The 21,644-nt window shown below is 39.2% G+C and overlaps 1 protein-coding gene across 4 annotated transcripts in view; it reads right to left on the reverse strand.

Annotated features, from left to right (window-relative positions):
* MAN1A1 (mannosidase alpha class 1A member 1) overlaps positions 1 to 21,644 on the reverse strand; it is a 77,409-nt gene that overhangs the window by 48,038 nt on the left and 7,727 nt on the right. For 3 of the 4 annotated variants that reach the window (XM_032215725.1, XM_032215724.1, XM_032215723.1), the window contains exon 2: positions 21 to 117. In XM_032215725.1, coding sequence (XP_032071616.1) covers positions 21 to 117 — 97 coding nt within the window. Of the gene's footprint in view, positions 1 to 20; positions 118 to 6,386; positions 6,391 to 14,384; positions 14,390 to 21,644 lie in introns of those variants that run through there. The other variant, XM_032215727.1, reaches the window with a different exon arrangement.

Genomic DNA, 21,644 nt, shown 5'->3' on the forward strand with positions numbered 1-21,644 from the left:
AGAAAGCACATATTACTTACCAAATAAATCGCTTGAGTGTCCTTGTTTTGATATGGGTTTCAATTCATTTAATCCCCAGGCATAATGTTTGTAATTATCCCAGGCATGTTTCATCATCTGGTGGGAAATGTAAGCAGGATTGTAATTTGGATTTGGCAAGAAAACTAGCAGAAAATATACTATAACCAAAGATTAATGCACCTCATTCAATGGTAAATTAAACGCCTGTTAAATTATAGATATATTTTAATGTTAAATATTATTAGCAGCAACATCATATTGATATTCGCTGTTTTAGTTACTCATATACAGGGAAACTGCTTTAATTCCATTCTAATCCCATTTCTTACTTAGAAATATATAATAGAAACTCATATATTCCCAGTACAGCAAACATTTATGTTTAAGTCTGTTGGCTAAAACTAATAAACAATAACATTCTTATATTTTATTCACCTATAGCATATAATGACATAAAGCAAATCCAAACTCTAGCAGACATTGCAGAATTTACTAAAATAATTTTGCAATGGAAAAGAAAAATTAATGGACATCCCCAGCAAATGCAAAGCTGTTTATTCACAACACAGGCAGAGAGTTGGATGTCATCCTTTTATAAGCAGAAATAATTTTACATCACGAATCAGTGGTTCCCAATCGATTATATAAGTTCCTACATCATTGTCATAAACTTTTGAGTACTATTATGTAAAATAGGAATCAGCAAAATGTTGGCACAAAGATGTATACCTTCAGCAGATTGATACTAAATGAATGTATTTTTTTAAAAAAAATAATTTAAATATCTGCAATCTACTGAGGTGCTTAAATCCCAAGATTTTGGAAAGAACGCTTAATAAATTTTACATCTTCTATCTGTATTACCCTAGCATACTACTAACTTTTTTCTGGACGATAGGACAGGAAAAGTGTCTTCCTTACTATTCCAAAATGTTTCCTGGCATTAAAAACAAAATATAATCTGTTCCTATTCACTTTAGTATAACTCTGAGATGATTCTTTTTAAAAAAATGATGCAATCAAATTAATGCCTGTTCTATAGCAAACAGTACTTTCTTCACAAAGATGTGATTTCCAATGCACGGACCAGATACAGACACCAGAATGTTTGCAAATTCCCATCAACCCTCTTATATCATCCCCTAAATATTTATTTTTGATATATAGGTTAGAATTCATACTACTGCCTTTGTAACGTGTTGAATAACAGATATGAATATGCACATTTAAATATAGTCACCATTCTCTTTTCCTCTCACAAACAAGAGTAGAAGTACATGTTTCCTATGCAAAAGAGCATTCCTTTCCATAAAGGAATATATTTAAGAGTCTCATCATGATACACCACAGTTTGGTATAAATGTATCACTTGCCCTTTGAAAGATCTCTCTTCTTGAAGAGAGTTCTCTGCCATCAATTCCCATTTTCCCAAGATTAATTTTGTTTTGTTTTTTCCTTAGCAGGGTAAGGTGCATTGATAGGATATGAAGCAACAGCATCCTAGCACTTGGGAAAACTGGAATAGCCTTAATCCTAAACTCTTAAAACCTAAACTCTCTCACTAAAATTGTGTCCTCATTTCAAGCATAAGCTTTCCATTTCTAAACTTCATATTGTTTTCCTGCATGTACCTCACAGCACAGATGCACATACATGTTCTATTTAAAAGGTGTGCTTGTTTAAGCATTATATATCAGTTGGACAAAGCTATATCATTTGGGCTAAACTGTCCCAAACAACATATAAAGCTAAAGCTAAAACAGCTCAGTAGTACAGAGATTGTCTCACTCAGGTTAATTTTTAAATAACCAAGGCAAACTTTCTCATTCTGGTGTCCTTTTATTATTGTGGGAATTCTGTAAATTAAAGTTATATGCTAGAGGGCAACAAGCCAAGGAAGACTGAATTAAGAAAATAATCTGAGAAGTGAATCAGCTAAGTGATCAGGTACTGTTCTCCAAAACACATTGACATTCTAATCTAAGCTTATTAAATTGATTTCCAAGTTAGCAGAAAGCAAGTTTAATGGAGTACTAAAATAGTTTTCTTTAAAAAGGCTTTCTCAAAAATATGCTAGATGAGATTACTTCCCTAAATCAAATCTAATCTTCTTGTTTATATATTCTTTAAAGTCTATTAACATTCTGCATTTAAGAGAAAGTTTGGCAAAATTCAACTCATATACATCATTTCCTGCTTTTACTTAAGTTTGGATGGAAAATGGTATTCATATTATATTTAAAACTGGCAATGAATGCACTCCATTAAGTCATTCTGCAGTAAAAGTTTGGATTCAGATAAAATATTCCAGTACGAAATCTGCTAGTCAGAAATATTGTACTGTGGCTGGATTTCAAGAATACTTAGCATAGTCTCATTTGAGAAATGTATTTGAATGAAACATTTAAGTGAAGTATTTGACTGAAGAACTAATTATCTAGAGTGACAGAATCAGAAATATTCAGCTAGATTATTAAACTCAACTGCCCTGCTGAGTACAGAAATTCAAATTAAACAAATCCAAACATCTGATTCTCTAGATCAAATGTCTGCTTAGCCTCTACATGAATATACCCATGTACTAATGAAAGGCAGTCAGTCATCTTGGTGTATAATGGATCCTTCCTGTCAAATGGCTCTTACGATTTGGAGGTTTTTTTCAATGATAGAAATTGCAATCATATAATGGGGATCCATTTTTTTCTGTCTTGTATTCTGAGATGATACAGAACAGTATACCTATTTGCATATGTATTTAACTGTGTCAGCATATGGTCTTTTAGTTTTCTTTTTTTTTTTTTTCAATGGTAGATAGACTCAATTTCTTCCAAGCTGGTTTAAGTTTCATTTCACCTGAATCCTTAAAGTGTAGAGCCCATAACTAGACATCATAACTAACATCGGGTCTGAGAAGTGCAGAATATATTGGAACTCTTCCAACCTGAGATTTGGGAATTATGCTTCTGTTCATGCAATTTAGAATTGCATGTCATTTTGTTATTTTGTACATATTTTGTACATATTTTGTTCAATTTAGAAACAACTGTTAATTCCAAGATCTTTTTTATGTCATACTAGCTATCGTTTATCTGATGCTTGTATATTTAGGTTTATTGAGTGAAGAACTATATCTGCCCCTAATACATCTCATTGTGTTACTGTCAATCTTTCAAAGTAGCAGGTCAGGCCAAACTTTACTACTGGACCTAGTGTTGCGGGGTATTGTTTTCATTTTCCCTTTACAGTGAAGCACAGAACTTTGATCAGATCTCCTTAATCAAAGCTCAGATATTTCTACGATGAAAACTCCATCCTAAACATATCCTAGTTGAACACGGCTGCCAATTTTTATAGATTATTCTTTCCAATCCTTTTAACCTTCACATGTCATTTCTATCTATTTCCATCTCACCTTCAAGTCAGTCTTGGCGACTACCTGGGTAAGTCCACACACTTCTCTTGGCAACAATAAACAAATAAACATTTCAGAAGTGGTTTGCCATTGTCTTCTTCCTAGGGTTGAGAGAATGGGCTGGCCCAAAGTCACCCATTTGACTTTGTGCCTAAAGCAGCACTAAAAACCACTGTATTCCATTTTTAGTCTGGTATTTTAACTATTAAATTACCTCTCACTTGTCTTTTATGATTATACTTCTAGTTCTTATATGTAGAACTTATTAAACTTTGCATGCTACACTATATTTTTCCAACTAGTGGTATTTTTTATATTTTATTCAAGATCTTTTTATATGCTTTAGTAATCTTTCCTGGCAGCTTGCACTGTAAGAATCCACCTGTGCTTCTCTGTTTGCTTTTCCTTTAAAATGCTAACAATTATCTTGAGGTGGGGGAACAAAGCAAAACTTCCAGTATCCTCTTTGACCAACAGAATCATTTCACCAGAAAGAAGAATCACCTTCTTTTGTATTGATGGCAGGCTGCAGGTCCATGGACCATGTATCTTCCTTTTTCTCTCTTTACAAAGTAAAGACAAACCATCTGGGAACAGCTTTTAGAGCACATTCGCTTCTAAAAGAGACATGGCTGTTTTAGCAATCTCATAAGAGATGCTTTGTTCGTGTTCCCATGCCCTGTGAAACACTTTTTTTCCCTTAATGCTGCACATTTGAAAAATAAGCAGTGGCTTTGCCATGTGTTGGGAGGGGCTCGGACATCCCTGATCCTTGGTCCTTTTTTAATGCCTTCCAGTAAATGCTTATTTGTTTTGCATAAGCAATGTTATATTAGCCAGGAGACTACAATGCTAATACAGAGTAGTTATTGGCCAAGGTCAAAAGTCAGTGCTGACTTCTTGCAACTGACTGGATATATCTCTGCAGTTTTCTTGGCAAGGTTTTCATAAATGTTTCAGCATTGCTCCTTCTTGGGGCTGAAAGAGAGTGGCCCAAGGTCACCCAGTTGGCTTCATACCTTGGTCTCCTGGTTTCTAGCTTGATGCCTTGACCACTGCATTAAACTACTATATAACCTTTGCTCCTACCTGAGAATATATGTTAAGTCTCTGGGTTCATTTTGAACACATTTGTTTTGTGCTAGTGAGTCACCATCTCCCACACCTATTTGCCTACCCATTTTGCAAGAAACAATTCCATCCTTTCTGCCATTTATGGATTCACTAATTTGTCTCCTATACTGCAGTGTATTTTTTTCCTTTTTCTTCCAAAGGTTTAGGACTGGGAGGGAGTGGGGTTGGGATTGCTGCCTATGCTTTGGAAAAGCAGCTACTATCAGGCAGAAACATTTCCCCTGCACTTCCTTCATCCATTCAGACATGCACTTGTACATGTATACCCTGGTGTTTCCAAGGATGTGCAGACCTCCAGAGGCAGTTTTACACCACTCAGATTTTTGAAGTTACCAATGTAAATGCTAAGACAGAGTGGAGAGAGGGGTGTGTGTAGCAGGAAAGGTAAAAGCACACCGCCTAGAGTCAAGGAAGTGGAAGTGGTGTCTATAGATTGGCAAGAGGCAAGCAGGTCCCACCTGCTGGGACCATAAGCTATGCTGAGCAGCCTATCCTAGTAAGACTCCTGCCTGGAGCTTGGAACCTTGCCTGGAGCTTAGCAGCAATTAGAAAAGGAGCAAACATGCTGAAACAGCACCTCATCCCAACTAGTGCAAGAGTGTTTGGAGAAAGGCAAAAGCTGTGTGTTACTTTAAAGATTTTGAGACTTTAGTTTGAACCGAATATTAAAAGAATAAGTATTAAAGGACTGAGTATTTAAGACATATTCATGTGACATCACCACCTTGTAAAGTCTAGAAATGTGGATGTAACCCAGAGCAATAGTTATTTGGGAAGATGTGTTTTGTAATAGGAGACAAATATATATAATTCTATATATATTTACTACACTAACACTATGGCCTGTCCAGGTTCTTGGACAGCAAAGAACCATCACAAGGACTTACAGTATTTTCATCTGTTTCTGGGTTGCTATATGGCAGAATATCTTCTACATCTCTTGTATCCATTACTGTATTATCCTTGTTCACTGGGCTTGCTTCTATGACTTACTGTTTTTTTCACTGTTGGTTTCTTGTGATGCTCTTCTTCTGTGATCTAATCTTTCTGTTAAAGTATGGTTGCTTGCTGCTTTTTTGAATGAGAGTTACAATCATATAATTGTTGTTTATATATGCCAGGATGTTCTCAGGTGGAAACCCAAACATACTGCCTTTCAGGTGTGACCAAAGGTTCCGTTCCTTTTCTTCTTTAAGCAATCAAGAGCAGCCAGCTTTTATTTTGTCTTGTTTCCAACTCCAATTCATGTTTTCGAGAGTCCACAGCAACTAGAACTAGAAATTCTGGGTATAAGCAGCAATTATCAAAATTTAGTTGAATTATAAGCCAAAAATGTGTTGAGAGTCAAAGATTTGTGCCACAATAGGCAGTCTGCTTAAGATTTTCCAATTCTGCAGGGCTTTTAAAAGAGGCTGACCAGCCATTTCTTGTCGATATTTTAATTGCCCTGCATGCAAACTACTGGAGGCTGGTTTGAGGTGATCTTTCTGGTCACTTTCAATTCTACATTTGTACTATTCCCTTTAAACTTGCCTGTTGAAGTTGACTTGCAATTCCCATTTACTCTCCCTGTTTATAGCTTCAGTGGGCTCATTTCCTAGAACCTAGCTTATATTTCTTTACAATCTCTGCTTACACAGTCTGCCAAAGACAATTTGAAGCTGTCTGGTCACACCCCAGCAATTATTCTGGAGATGACCTTTGAGGAGATACTCCATTTAAAATTGTGAACTATAAGCTAATTTTCTCCTTTCCACTTGATTTAAAAATGCAAATTGATTCAATCTTAATTAACTGTTCAGAAAATAAGAACCAAAACCTCTCTTTTGTACTGTTTTTATAGCTGGTTATTTACTGTGCATTTTTTTAGTCTGTTGAATTATTCTGCCTTTCACTGAGGTTTTATGCATAACATTATTTGTGATTTTAGTCTATTGACTGACTACATGCCATCAAGTAGCTTTCAAGAGAACCAAAAAGTTATTTTATTACTTGTTCTAATGAACAGAAAGGAGCCTTACAGACCAAACAAGTAACTGCAATTATCTCAGTAAGTGCCAAGTCCAATGTCTTCTTAATACTTAAACTGCAAATTTATGGCCATTCCTTGCTTGCCACTCAATAGCACTTTAGCAGCAAGAAGAGCTGGTGTAGGATTTATTTCAAACTGACAAGAACCATATCGCCACTATTTCTAGTTTGGTTTTAGACAATGATTTCTATTTCAAACATATTGTAAACGTTTGTAACCAGAATAAATCTTGCAGAACTCTTGAACTCTTATACCCCTTATATCAATCACATTGTGCAATTCCCACCAGCCATATCTTACAATATCATAAGGCAATGATTCTCAACCTTTTCTTCACCACTGATCCCTTTAAATACTTTTTGTGGCCATGGAGCCCCAAGACTTAACTCAATATTTAAATCATAACATTTCTTCAAGCCTTCACAGACCCCCTGTGACAACAGACCCCCGGTCTCCAGATCACAGGCTGAAAACCACTGTCATAAGGGATTGGTATTGGTAATGGTATTTGGTATTTATTCGATTTGTAAGCCGCCCTATTCCCCGAAGGGACTCAGGGCGGCTGAACAAAAACTAGGGGAAGGGGAAAAACAAATACAGAAAATAAGACAAACAGGACAGTGATACAACAGTTTAAAAAAGCACAGCAAGCACAGCAAATTCGAGTAGGGGGGGGAACTCAACCCCAGGCTTGCTGGGACAGCCAGGCCTTAACGGCTGTCCGGAAGGCCTGAAGGGTGGCGAGGGTCTGAATCTCCACGGGGAGCTCGTTCCAAAGGGCCGGAGCAGCCACAGAGAAGGCCCTCCTCCGGGTGGTCGACAGCCGGCATTGGCCGGCAGATGGAATTCGGAGGAGGCCTAATCTATGGGATCTAATGGGTCTATGGGAGGTAATTGGCAGGAGGCGGTCTCTCAAGTACCCAGGTCCAATACCATGTAGGGCTTTATAAGTAATAACTAGCACCTTGGAGCGTATCCGGAGACCAATAGGCAACCAGTGCAGCTCGTGGAGGATAGATGTGACGTGGGTGTACCGCGGCGCACCCACAATCGCTCTCGCGGCTGCATTCTGGACCAGCTGAAGTCTCCGAACACTCTTCAAGGGCTGCCCCATGTAGAGCGCATTGCAGTAGTCCAGTCTTGAGGTGACAAGGGCATGAGTGACTGTTGTAAGATCCTCCCGGTTCAGGTAGGGACGCAATTGGTGCACCAGGCGAACCTGGGCAAATGCTCCCCTGGTCACAGCTGACAAATGGTGATCTAAGGTCATCTGTGGGTCCAGGAGGACTCCCAAATTGCGAACCCTGTCTGAGGGGCGCATAATTTCACCCCCCAGCCTGAGAGATGGAATACCTTGCCAATTTGTGGGAGGAAAAAACACAAGCCACTCGGTCTTGTCAGGATTGAGAGTCAGCTTGTTAACCCCCATCCAGACCCTCACATCCTCCAGGCACTGACACATCACGTCAACTGCTTCACTGAGCTGGCACGGGGCGGACAGATACAATTGAGTATCATCCGCATACTGGTGGTATTTTATCCCGTGCCGTCGGATGATCTCTCCCAGCGGCTTCATGTAAATGTTGAACAGGAGGGGGGACAGGACTGACCCCTGTGGCACCCCATAGTTAAGGGGCCTAGGGGTCAACCTCTGTCCTCCAACCAACACCAACTGCGACCTGCCCGAGAGGTAGGAGGAGAACCACCAAAAAACGGTGCCTCCCACCCCCACCTCTCGCAACCGCCGCAGGATACCAAGAGCACCAGAACGGAGGCCTGGACCCCATCTCTGGCTCGCCAGAGATCATCAGTCAGTGCGACCAAAGCAGTTTCCATGCTGTAGCCAGGCCTGAAACCAGATTGGAAGGCGTCTAGATAATCGGCTTCTTCCAAGGACCGCCGGAGCTGAGAGGCCACCACTTTCTCAACAACCTTCCCAACAAAGGGGAGGTTGGAGACTGGACAGTAGTTATTTAAAATGGCTGGATCCAAGGATGGTCTCTTCAGTAGGGGTCTCACCACCGCCTCCTTTAATGGGGGGGAAAGGACCCTTCCCGGAGAGACGCGGTCACTATTGCCTGGATCCAGCCCCGTGTCACCTCCCTGCTGTTCACAACCAGCCAGGAGGGACACGGGTCCAGTACACATGTGGAGGCACTCACTGCTCCGATGGCCTTGTCCACTTCCTCAGGAGTAAAAGACTGGAAATCAATCCAACGATGTCACTCAAGACCCTCCCCCGGTACTTCGGCTGGCTCTGCGCAATTGGAGTCCAGGTTTGCCCAAAGCCGAGCCACTTTATCCACGAGATATTGGACGAACTCCTCAGCCTTACCTTGTAAAGGAGTGCCCGAATCCCTCCCTTTAAGGAGGGAATGGGCTATCCTAAACAAGGTGGCTGGGCGTGACTCAGCGGAAGCTATCAGAGCGGCAATATGAGTTCTTTTTGACGTCCGAATTGCCCGGATGTAGGCTCTGATGCAGGATTTTAATAGTGCTCGGTCTGACTCGGACTTACTGGATCTCCAGCGGCGCTCTAGATGTCTCTTTTGGCGCTTCATCTCCCGGAGTTCCTCAGTAAACCAAGGAGCCCTCCTGGATCCACTGCCTCAGATTGGCCGTAAAGGCGCAATCCGGTTAAGGGCCCCTGCCGCGTTCCAAGCAGCGACCAGCGTCCCAACCGAATCGCGGGCAAGAGTATCAGGTATAACACCAAGCGCCGTCTGAAAGCCCATAGGGTCCATAAGGCGCCTGGGGTGGAACCACCTAATCGGTTCCTCCTCCCTACAATGGGGGATTGGCTCTGAAAGTCAAGCCTCAGTAGGCAGTGGTCCGACCACAACAGGGGCAAGATCTCAATACCCCTCAGATCAAGATCGCAATTCCACTGCTCCGAGAGGAATACGAGGTCAAGTGTGTGACCCGCCGAGTGAGTCGGATCCCGAATTACTTGGGTCAAGCCCATGGCTGTCATGGAAGCCATGAACTCCTGCGCCCCATCAGAGTGTTCGCCGAGTGAAGGCAAGTTGAAATCCCCCAGCACCATAAGCCTGGGGAACTCAACTGCCAGCTCGGCTACTGACTCGAGGAGTGAGGGGAGAGCTGCTGCAACGCTGTTGGGAGGCAGGTACGTTAGCAGCAGGCCCACTTGACCCCTAGGGTCCAACCTCACCAGCAAGGACTCACACCCGACAAGCTCCGGAGCAGGGATCCTACGAGGAACTAAAAACTCTCGGATAACCACGGCCACTCCCCCACCCCTTCACTGGGGTCGTGGCTGGTGAAGCACCTGAAAACCCTCTGGGCACATCTCGGTGAGGGGGACTCCTCCCTCCGGGCCCAGCCAGGTTTCAGCAATACATGCCAGGTCTGTCCCCTCGTCTAAAATTAAGTCCCGGACGAGGGGAGCCTTGTGAACCACAGACCTGGCATTTAGCAACAGCAGCCTGAGACCAGGGCCCTGACTACTCACGCCATCTGGCCTTGGAGTGGGGCTAATAGGGCCGGAAGGAGGGATCTCTGTAACATAGCGAACCCTCCTTCCCCGGTAATGGCTTGCCCTAAAGTCCCCGCCATATCTGCCCCTCCCAGTTAAGACCGTAATGCTCTGGCCCACTCCCGTGTCCATAGGCCCCCCACACATTACAGCAACTTTCCCCAATGGGGAGATCACCAGGTTAGCTACAGCTTCCATTTTTTTTCTCAAAGAAGAGATAGTACAAGGTAGGGCACGCTGGTAGCTTGTATGTAATTAAAATTTTGTCTTAAAATTTAATCAACATAAGTGAGGGACATGAGGCAGCAAGAGGTTGAAGTTTTGGTCATGATATCAGACCTAATTTTGTCAGAGTTCACTACATTGTAACAGAAGAAAAAACAATTATAGAGTATTTTAGATGGCCTCCAGTGTTGGATTCTGTCCAACTACAGCTATAAAAGTATTTCTCATTTAGTGACCACATTTGGGACTGGCAACCTGGTCATTAAGTGAAACAGTTAAATAAAAGTTGTGCTTATGATCTCCTGATTTCTTTTGCTTCGGAGACCTGCGAAGGTTGTAAATGCTAGGATTGTTCACAAAATTACTTTTCCATCATTGTCATAACTGCAAGCAGTTGTTAAATGGTAAAGTTGATAAGTAAAGACTATTTTTGATGGGATGCTTTTTCCCTCTACAATCACTATCCGGCGGACTATTAAAATCCTATCAAAGAGGTTGGAATTTATTTAGAACAGGATTTGAGTAATGGGGAGGGAGAGTTGCCTTTATTTTGTTCTGCTGATTAAAAGCAATATATTACTGAATTCCACCTATACTTCTATTTCAATAAGAATGAATAACCAATTTTGTTGCATTTAAGTACAATGACAATAAAGATTATACTTATAATGTCTTTCACAGAATGTATAAATTTTTTAGAAGAGGTATGTTACTCTTCCTTTCATGACTGATTATGGAATAAGGGAAAGTGAAATTTCTTAAGTATATACTATCCAGGTGACTGCAGATACTATTTCTGTGATGCTTTTTGACTTCCAGTCTATTTTACCAACCTGAGATTCCCTGATAGTCTCCCAAGTAAGTACTAAACCTGCTCAGTTATTTTAGAACAAGATGCCACATCATTAAAGGCACTGCACCAAAAAATAAGTATGGTAAATGTATATATCTGAAATGCTATCACTGAAATTCATTATTGTTAGTCATAAGACTAAATTTTAAAATAAGTTTGCAATAAAGCAGAAAAAACAAACAAAAGGACACCTACACTACATATTTAAAGATAAATATTACTGCTATTAAAAAAGAATTAGCCTAAATCTGAAAAACTTTGTAATAAAGACACACTAAAATTACAGCATCACTAATGTCAGCAAAGTATCATACCAAATTAATTGTGGCTGTATGATGACCTCACAGAAGTTAATTCAGAGGTGGCCAGAATACTTTTTAAATCAAAATAGAAAACATTGCTCTTATCTTTGAACTATCTTTACTTGTGTTTAATGACATTAGCCCGTATCTCTTCTTCAAGGAAGGCACTTTTTAATAATGTTACAGTAGCAACAGTCAATCCTACCCATGAATGCAAGCACCATGGATTGTTATTACCACCTGAAAGCTCTGTGAGAGGTAGAAACGTTTGTGTGAGCAGATAGAGGAACAGCATTCTGCCAACGTTTCTGTGTCTTTTTGAATAATTGTCAGGCTCCCTTTCACAGGTGAACTAGCTATAAAGGAGGGACATTTCAGCTTAGCTCTAATAACACAAACAGAGCTTTTGTCTTTTCACAATGAAGAATACAACACAGCTAAATGGAGATTAGAAAAAGGAGGGATTTGCCAACATTAAACAAGCTGCAGGCATATTATCACTGCTCATTCTTCATGCAGGCAGTAATCTCCAGAACACTTAAATATATTGCAGATGTGTGCCTTTGTTGCTTTGCCAGATGTTAGAATTATGAAGTATTTGTGTGGATGTGAATGTGTGGTTGTTTACTCCACTTTTTCCTAAGTTTTGTTAGTTGCTCTAATAAATAACACTGTTTAAGTTATTAATGGCATCCTCCTGGGATCCAAATTAAATTTGTCTGAAATAAACTTTAAAAAAAAACATGAAAACAAGAGAATACAAATTAACTCCCTTGAGGGATTCTTAGTACTAGTAGTACTTAGTACTACTTAGAAGTAGCAGCTTGGCAGGCATTTTATCACCCATCTTCCAAGGGGACACTCCCTAGTGTCTTCTCTGTTAATCAGCCCCTTTATGATTATTTGGAGGATAAAAAGAAAATAATGAAATAGTTGCTATCGCATTGCCTCTTTATCATATAGTATTGAGAAGTGCAAAGTAGAGATATCAGCTTTTCTCCCACTCCCAATCGGGCAAGAAAGATCAAACTTTACTAGGGAAAAAAAAGAGAAATGCAAACACACTTCTCAGCTTTTAAATCTTACAGTTGTAAATGTGTAGGACCGAAAATGTAGAGTCAACCAATTTACAATGTACAGTAGCTAATAAATTGGTTTAAGAACAAGAAAAAAAATCCCAAGATCATAAGGTAGCACTGGATTGTTACAATTCCATCAGGTTCTGTCAGGCCTAGGCTCAAATCCAATTGAGCCCCATTCAAACACGCGGCCCACGGGCCAGATGCGGCCTGCAGTAGGCCCAGAGTTGTCTAGCAGGGCTGTCCTGGAGACTATGAGGGATTATCCAGTGCGCCCTGGCCCACCCTGGCTACGCACACCCAATCAGCCACATCCAGGCCATGCCCACCCCAACCACCAAAGGCAAAACAAAATCTTGATTCGGCCCGCAATGGGATCGACTTTGACATCCCTGATTTACACTAATAGAATCTAAGGCTAAGACCTGGCTAAAGCTATAGACTTCTAACTTTAATAAATATATCCTGGGAGATTCTAGGGTGTAGCTATCCTGAACCTTTTCCTCCTCTCCCCCATCCAGTTTCGGACTGCACAGTCTCTTATTTTGGGTTGCTCTCTTGAATGTGTGTTGCCCCTTCCCTGGGCAACCACAGTGTGATTGCTGAGATTCCCCCAACTCTGCACTTTCCACCCCAGGTTCTGACTTTTACTAACCTCTAAGAATTTCCCAAGAAAAGTTATTACAAGTAATTTGGAAGCAATGAAGTATTTTCAGGCAAACCTCATCTGTGTAATAAAAGACTAAAGTATACACAATACTGTTGACTTGCTTATCATTTACTTGCGGTTTATATGTTGCTCTAATCAGGACACTGAATAGATTGTTAGAAGCACAAGGGCATACAGTGCAAGAGCATGTACAGACCAAAGAAATTAAAATGTAATGCTGTTTCTGCCTAAAACATTTCCTTATTACTTAAAGATAGAGATGGGTTCCTAGTGGTATGGCCCGGTTTGTTCGAATAGATAGTAACTCAGCCGGACATGTGACTATACTGGGTCTATCCTGGGCACTACCATCTTTATTTTCTGTTCGGCACATGCACAGAACAATCTTCATTGAAAAAAATGTAATTTTTCCTCTTTTTTAATGGTGTGCACGGCACAGCATTGCCATGGCACAGACCTTTTTAAGTGCAAATGTGCACGAGTGCAGAGCATGCGTCTGGCATGTGAGTGAAGTGAGCACGCACGCACAAGATTTTTTGGGCACTGAACCTGTAGTAATGCCAGCAGGAACCCACCTCTGCTTAAAGACAACCTGAAGCAAAGTCTTCTACTTCTTTTTCCTGGATCGCCTCTTGCCTCAGGGATTAAATTTCAGCCACTGAGGGATAGAAGATGACGAGAAAGAAATCAGGAACATTCAACCAGTCCTGGCAAAAAACCCTAATCCCAATAGGCTCCTCTCTCAATTGCCAGCCAACCTCAGCTATTTCATCTGATGGAAGTTTTAAAGGAGGATAAAATGGGAAGCCAATCTATTGAACTCGATGAAAGTTCAGAAAATTCCCAAGAAATCTACCCCATGATATCAGCACTGTTATACTATGGCCGTTGTTGCATAAAGATCAATGGAGACAAGTTATACTTTTATTTACAAGTTACTATTTTTTATCAAGTACTCAATGTACACTGTAATCAAACTGCGTACATATGTGCATATTAGATATGTGCCATTAGAAGAAATGGATCAAATGATTTTCTAACATTATTGTCCTCAGAGATCCAAAGATGTAATGCTAATGTAATTCAACAGCTGTTAAATAACACAAATGCAAATAGTTCGAGGAAATTAAAGGAGGAATACTTTATCTGGTTATCCATACCTGATCTTTTCCTGGCAACTGGCAAAAAATCCCATCTAGTAACAATCCAATCCAAACAATCCAACAATCCAAATGAACACTGTTCATTTGTGCCGCAGGTCATGGTCTAATCAATATAGCAATAAAAGGATTAACTCTTTTTTAATGCACGCAGCAAAAATGCGCTGAAGGACCTTTGCCTTATAATTGGTATAGAGCAGAAGGACAGCATTGGCTCACATATTTATTTATTATTCAAATTTATACAGTCGCCTATCTCATCAAAAGCAACTTGGGGCAATGCACAATGAGACGAAATGACAATATTAAAAAAACATGGATATAGAATGTAAAAATCCATATGAATAAATATCATAAACAGCCAAAGATACTTTTTTTGTTATTTTTTTCTTGTTCAATTCTTATAGCAGACAGCTGTGTATGTACCATCAAAAATACAAGGCCAAACTATACATGTGTAGTTGGGACTCCTGAGTCTGGGCACCAAAAAAATACCTCAGCAACATGCACTGCATGAAATAAAAGACTTGAAGATGTTGATCAGTTTAACACATTTACACTATTTTAACACATTTACAATAAAGTTCATTTATATATTTATAGTAGAGCATTAACTAAAACTGATTTACAAATATACTAATAAAAACCTATTAAGATTCTTAATTTTATACAATGTATTTGAGAACAAGGGAAACAATTCAGTGTGAAGCAAGGAGATAAATTTTAATCCACATTAAGGTTTGCATTTTCCTATAGGAGAATGCAATTAACCCAAGTACTCCAAAACTGGTGCTATAATAGAAAACATTTTGGGTTAAAAATGTATATATACAACCATATAATATTATTTCATGTTTATTAACAAGGGAGTGGTAATGGAAGTGTTTCCACAAATAGTTGAACAGGATTCTAGATTACCCAGGAAGAAAAAGCATGCTGTTATATACTACTCAATCACTTTCACTGGACTCCTGCTTCCTAGTGGGTGATGAGTAATTAATCCAGATGGGTCTGCTCATGATTTGTTTATTATCACTACTGTGATTTCCTTTCTTTAACAAGTTGGGACTGAAGTTGAGAGCCAGAAACAGTGGTTCAGAATTATTTACAGAGAAACGAAAGAGATTGTGGCTGCAGAATAACAACAACAAAAGTGACAACATCTGCATGGCGCTATTTAGTTTTCTTAGCTTTCCTCCTGGGTGGAAGAGCCAAGAGAAGAAATATGTCAAAATCTTGGCTGACCAGAGGAATGACGGATAGTGGAGGTTAATATTCATAGGGCCATCTGTTGATGAACAATGGCATATAAAGAATGAGGGAATGTATACGGAGTGCATAGCAAAAACATGGATTTATAAAATGAGATAGAAAAATGGAGAGAAAGATATACAGAAAAATGTAGCTATAGATAAAGAGAGTAAGAAATAGTTAAAATTAAGAGACAAAAACTCAGAATTTGATTGCGGGGGGGGGAGGATTTTGGAAGTGGTTAAGTGGGCAAAGTGAAGAGAATTAAAACAAAAATGGCTAAATTATTTGAAATTATGCTTAAGTAAGGTATAAAGGTAAAGGTTCCCCTTGCACAGGTGTGCTAGTCGTTCCCGACTCAAGGGGGCGGTGCTCATCTCTGTTTCGAAGCCGAAGAACCAGCACTGTCTGAAGAAGTCTCTGTAGTGATGTGGCTGGCATGACTAAACGGCAAAGGCACACAGAAAACTGTTACCTTCCCACCAAAGGTGGTTCCTATTTTTCTACTTGCATTTTTAAAGCCGTACATGGTATTGGACCTGGGTATTTGAGAGACCGCCTCCTGCCAATTACCTCCCTACGACCAATTAGATCCCACAGATTAGGCTTCCTCCGAATACCATCTGCTAGCCAATGTCGACTGTCGACCCCTCGGGGGAGGGCCTTCTCTGTGACTGCTCCGGCCCTCTGGAACAATCTCCCCGTGGAGATCCTCACCACCCTTCAGGCTTTCCGCAAAGCCATTAAGACCAGGCTGTTCCGGCAGGCCTGTGGCTGATGAGTTCCCAGCCCCACTTGAATTGTTGCGACTGTTGCTTTGTTTTTAACTTGTTTTTGTCTTTTTGTTTTGTTGTTTGTATTCCCCCCCACACCTTTGTTTGTTAGCTGCCCTGAGTCCCTCGGGAATAGGGCGGCATACAAATGGAATAAACATTTCCAAACATTTCCAAACATTTTTACATGCTCTCAAACTGCTAAGTTGGCAGAAGCTGGGACAAGTAACGGGAACTCATTCTGTTACGTGGCACTAGGGATTCAAGCCGCCAAACTGCTGACCTTTCTCGACAAACTCAGGATCTTAGCCACTGAGCCACCATTTACTGGAGGTATATTTCAGAGATCTGTTGAAGAGTGGAAATGAAACACATTCTATAAATGAAAATATCCAAGGAAAAAAAACCTGAACTCATGAATGTAGAAAAAGTTCCAAGTATAGATGGCATCTCAGCAGAAATGCTAAAATACAAATATGGGTTCCTTATACTTATGATGTTAAATATAAGTACATGTTTATGAATACTGCGTCTCTCCCAACAATGCCATTATTGTTACAGAAAGAGATTAGATACAAAAAGTTTAGAGGTTTCATCTGGAACGGTATACTAGCAGTTGGCTGAAACATGACAGGTAGCAAAGAGCAAAATTTGGAAATATGATGCCATATAAGTACACTGAATAATGCTGCCCTCCTAATTTTATTCTTTTTCTATGCTGTGTATTGTATTGCTTATCTCAGAAAAGAATAGTATTACGAGTACATTCAGTTATGACTGATAGGTCTCCAAAGTCAATACCAATTCAATGATGATTTGCATTTGAATATTTTGTAAAACAAATATGTGTAAACTGTGAATTGTTGCTGATTTGGATACATTAGCTGTTGCATTGTCAAGAAAAGGAAGGAAGGAAGTATAAGATCGTTTCTTCTCAAAGTACAAAGATATTAATACATTGGCAAGAGATAGTCAGAAGGAACACTGAAACTCTTTATGGCAGGAAAAATATAATGCAACAATGAACTAAAGTTCTCATTTCTGAATGAAAACTAAGGTTCTTGGGCTTGGTAAAGAAATATATTATGAATTTGATTTTGGATTATTCTGTTTTAGTTTTAATCTTTCCTGTAAACGTTTATAATTAAGCAAGACTTTAAAGTTAGTCAATTATTTTAGCAATTTGCATCTGAATATTATACAAAATGTTATATAAATTTCATAGATAAACCACCACTATAAATATATTAATGATTAGTGAACAATGTTAACAATGTTGACATTTTACTTTTAATCCTGTAAACTTTTACATGCACTGCATTTCTCAAAGCTGCAGATGGGTGGAGAACAAGAACCATGTAAGCAAGCCTAACTCTTCTTTTTATACAGCAGCTCCCGGGAAAACTGTATTTTAATAATTATTCAGCAGTTAGCTATGCCAGAGCTAATGAAATATATTATAAAATACTTAAAACATATGTCTGAAGATGAAGTTTAATCGATGAAATATTATGTCATTGTCAATAACCTTGTGATATTTATTTCTAATAATTAAGTGGTTTACTTGATTAAATATAGAGTAAAACTCCTATGTTTAGAAGTAATTTTACCTAGCTCCTAAAAAGCATCATCCTAAACTGTATTATGAGATTCAGTCTGATACAGTAGTTAAGGCGCCAGACTAGAAAAAGGGGGACTGTGAATTCTAGTCCTGCTTTAGGCAAGAAGCCAGCTGGGTGACTTTAGGCCATTACTACTCTCTCTGCCCTAGAAAGAAGGCAATGGCGCACCATTTTTAAAAATTTGGCCAAGAAAACTGCACGCATAGGTCCAGGCAGTCAATAGGAGTAAACAATAACTTGAAAACAAAGGCAACATCAGCAACCCTGTATTCAGTTCTAGACCATTATACAATATGTTCTAGCACAGGTGAAGAAGTGGAGGTGGAGAGAAGTGAAAAGTCAATCCTACTTGTACATATGCAAAAACAAACATCAATCACTCTAGTGGTCTTTAGTTTTACCCAATTATGCATATGAACGAACATACATACATACATACATACATACATACATACATACATACACACACACACACACATACATACATACATACTGGGAGAACAAAGAACCACTGGAGTGATGAAGTATCTCATGCCATGCTACTGCACTTTTCCTGACAAATGTGTTTCTAGAGATTCACATAGTTAAAAAGGAGGGTCAAGTGTCTACATTATTTTAATGGATTTTGGAGGGACGGCTTAGCCAAATGGAAATGTAATTAAATTATCACATGGCAATATCAAATCAGGTCAAAACATATAAAATCCATTTTGCTCTGATGATAAAACATCCTATTTTGAAATTTAAATTACGGTGTTACTAGAGTTTAAATTCTTTTTTGCTATTATTTCATCAGGATTAAATTAGCTTCTTTTTAAAGATTCTAAATGTTATGGCATTTATGCTATGCCTGTACAAATTATTGGGAGAATTGGCTGGGACTGCGATGAGGTAAGCAGCTTCACTTCAGGGACAAACTGGCGGCTTCAGCAACAACATTCATTGCTCTTGCCAACACAGATTTATTTATTTGGTAAACTGATGCATAAACAGATAACTTGGGCTAGAAGGCTATCATCAAATCAAAATCAAGCCTTGATTTTCATTGCACCACATTGGCGACAAAGTTTTGCACAACTCTATTAATTTAATAGCCTTAGCAACCTTTTAAACTATAGCCCAAACTATAACCTTTAGAAAGCAAAGTTAAGGAGTTTTGTTTTGTTTTTATGTTTTAAAAAGAAGAACTATCCGCTTTAATAAGTTAACAATTTTGGAGCAACTACACATCAAAATAACATGTTTACTTTCTTGAATAAATGCCCAAGAATATTTTTTGTCTCTGCTAGCACAACTAATCTATGCTTCAAGAAGTGTACTCTAAAGTATTCTTCAATTACTGTATATTCAATGCATCCTTTCTAAAAAGCTTTGTTGAACAAGTGAGTTTTTTAAAGTTTACATGAACAGAATAAGACTGTATCATATAGCTTTATTATGATTGGGCTCAAGATTATAAGATGCTTGTATTATATATTTCAAAGAGACATGACCAAAACTTAAACAAAAAAACAGCAGACACTAATGAAATGTACTCAAGATCTAGAAAAAAGTTACTTTTACCCCTGAATCATTAAAAAAAAAACCACAATAAAAAGCTGAAAAGTTAACGGACACTATATTCCTGCATTAATACATTTTATTTATTTCATTTTCATTTTATACAATCACTTATATACTGTGCGTAAAAAAAAAGAGAAAAAAAAAACCCAACATGACACTTCATTCCCCCATACACCCTCTCTTCTCCCCCTCCAACTTTCATTTCACCCCTCCAGCATTCCCCTCTTCTACTTCCCTTCCCCCTCAGACATCTCCCCCTCCCTCCATCTCACCCTCCTTACATTCCCTCTCACTCCCTCTTTACTTCTCCCTCCTCTTTCCCTCTTCTCCTCGCTTTGGTGTATCCATACATTTCAGTTTTTTTTTTTTTTTTTAAAAAAAAAAAAAAAAAAGGAGAAAAATAAAAAAAGAAAAAAGAAAAACGAGCCGCCGTATACAAGTGAATTCTTATTGTTCTAAGAATTGAAACTGTAATTCCACCCTCCCCCCTCCCCCCTATAATTCCCCCTCCCTAACCCCCTTACGGCTTCGCAGGTCCCATACCCGGCATAATTCTTTAACAAGCATTTGAGTATAATAAGGCCAGCTAACTTTAAAATTAAAAAAATAAAATAAAAGTAAAGCCAAAGAAAAAAAAAGAGAATAGTAAAAAATACAAAATAAAAAAACACACACACACACACAAAAAGAAAGGAGAAACAAGAAGGGTCAATAAACCCACTACGTTAACACAGCTTCCCATTATCTGTAAATCTTAAACAATGTAGCTCATTCCAAATTTCGGTTATTTTACTACTTGCAGGGTTTCAAACTGTATTAGAGCCAGGTAAGTTGATCAATTAGGATTCCCCAACTAAAAGTCTCAATATCTATCTATCTATCTATTCAGACCTTTAATTTATCTCTTTTTTATCCGAATATCCAAACCTTTCTATAAAACCATTAAACTCAAGTACTTCTTTCATTTTTCATTTCCAATACCTCCCTTTCTATCCTTACCCACCTCCACATGTAAATTTTTTTACCTTCCACCCTGCCTTTATCCATATCCACATATATATTTTATCCGCATCCATTGCTCCTCCCATATTTACTCCACTTTCCTGAAGACTCTCCGACCAATCTTTCTTGACCTTATATTGAAATAGCAACTCAAACAAACATCAGCTTGCATTCTAGCCCCAGGTAATCTAATTAAGCTTTCGCTACCCTTCCCTCTCCCACACGCCTCCCAACTCCGTTCGTCCCAGACCACAACTCAAAAAGATCGCAATCTCCGCTCTCCTCGCCTAGGAAAATAATTCATGCGCAATTTGAGTTAGAGTTCAGACAAATCTTATATACAATATGTGTCCACAATCAGCAACGCTTCTTTCAGTCTCCATGTCTCATCATCGATATACAACTTTTCCATTTTATCCCAGACGGAAATCATAAAGCTTTAAGAACATCGCTAAGTCTTTATTCTTTAGTCTTCTGCCCTTCCGGAAGAGGAAAGCAACACCCTCCGCCTTGTAGCCACGTGTCTCGCTGTTTGTCTTCTCCTTCTCCTTGTCTCTCTCCAGGTCCGGATGAATCAGGAAGTCCCGCCTTCAGGGTCTCGTAGTAAAATTCTCGGGCTTCACAGACAGAATTAATGCGGTGTTTTTGGTTGCCAAATGTAACTGTAATACCAGCTGGGACTTCCCATTTGTATGGAATCTGAGAATTTCTGAGTTCTTCGGTTAAGAAAGCGTACTCTCTCCTTGTTCTTAATATTTGAGATGGTATCTCTTTAAAAACAATCAAGTCCTGTCCATCAATTCTCAACCTCTTGCTGTAAAGCCTCTGTATTATCTCATTTCTGGATTCCCTTGTGGTAAAGTATATAATTATGTCCCTCGGAAGCTGTCGCTGTTTTGCTACCCACGAATTCTGGCGGTAAATTCTTTGAATCTGCCAATCAAAGTTAAATCCCGGACTTCCCACCAAGCGGCTGAAAGCCTCAAAGAAGATCTGTTTCAAATTCTCCTGTTGGTTTTCACGCAATCCTCTAACTCTTATTGCAAAGG

The sequence above is a fragment of the Thamnophis elegans genome, chromosome 4 (genome assembly GCF_009769535.1).
Source record: "Thamnophis elegans isolate rThaEle1 chromosome 4, rThaEle1.pri, whole genome shotgun sequence".
Taxonomy (NCBI): domain Eukaryota; kingdom Metazoa; phylum Chordata; class Lepidosauria; order Squamata; family Colubridae; genus Thamnophis; species Thamnophis elegans.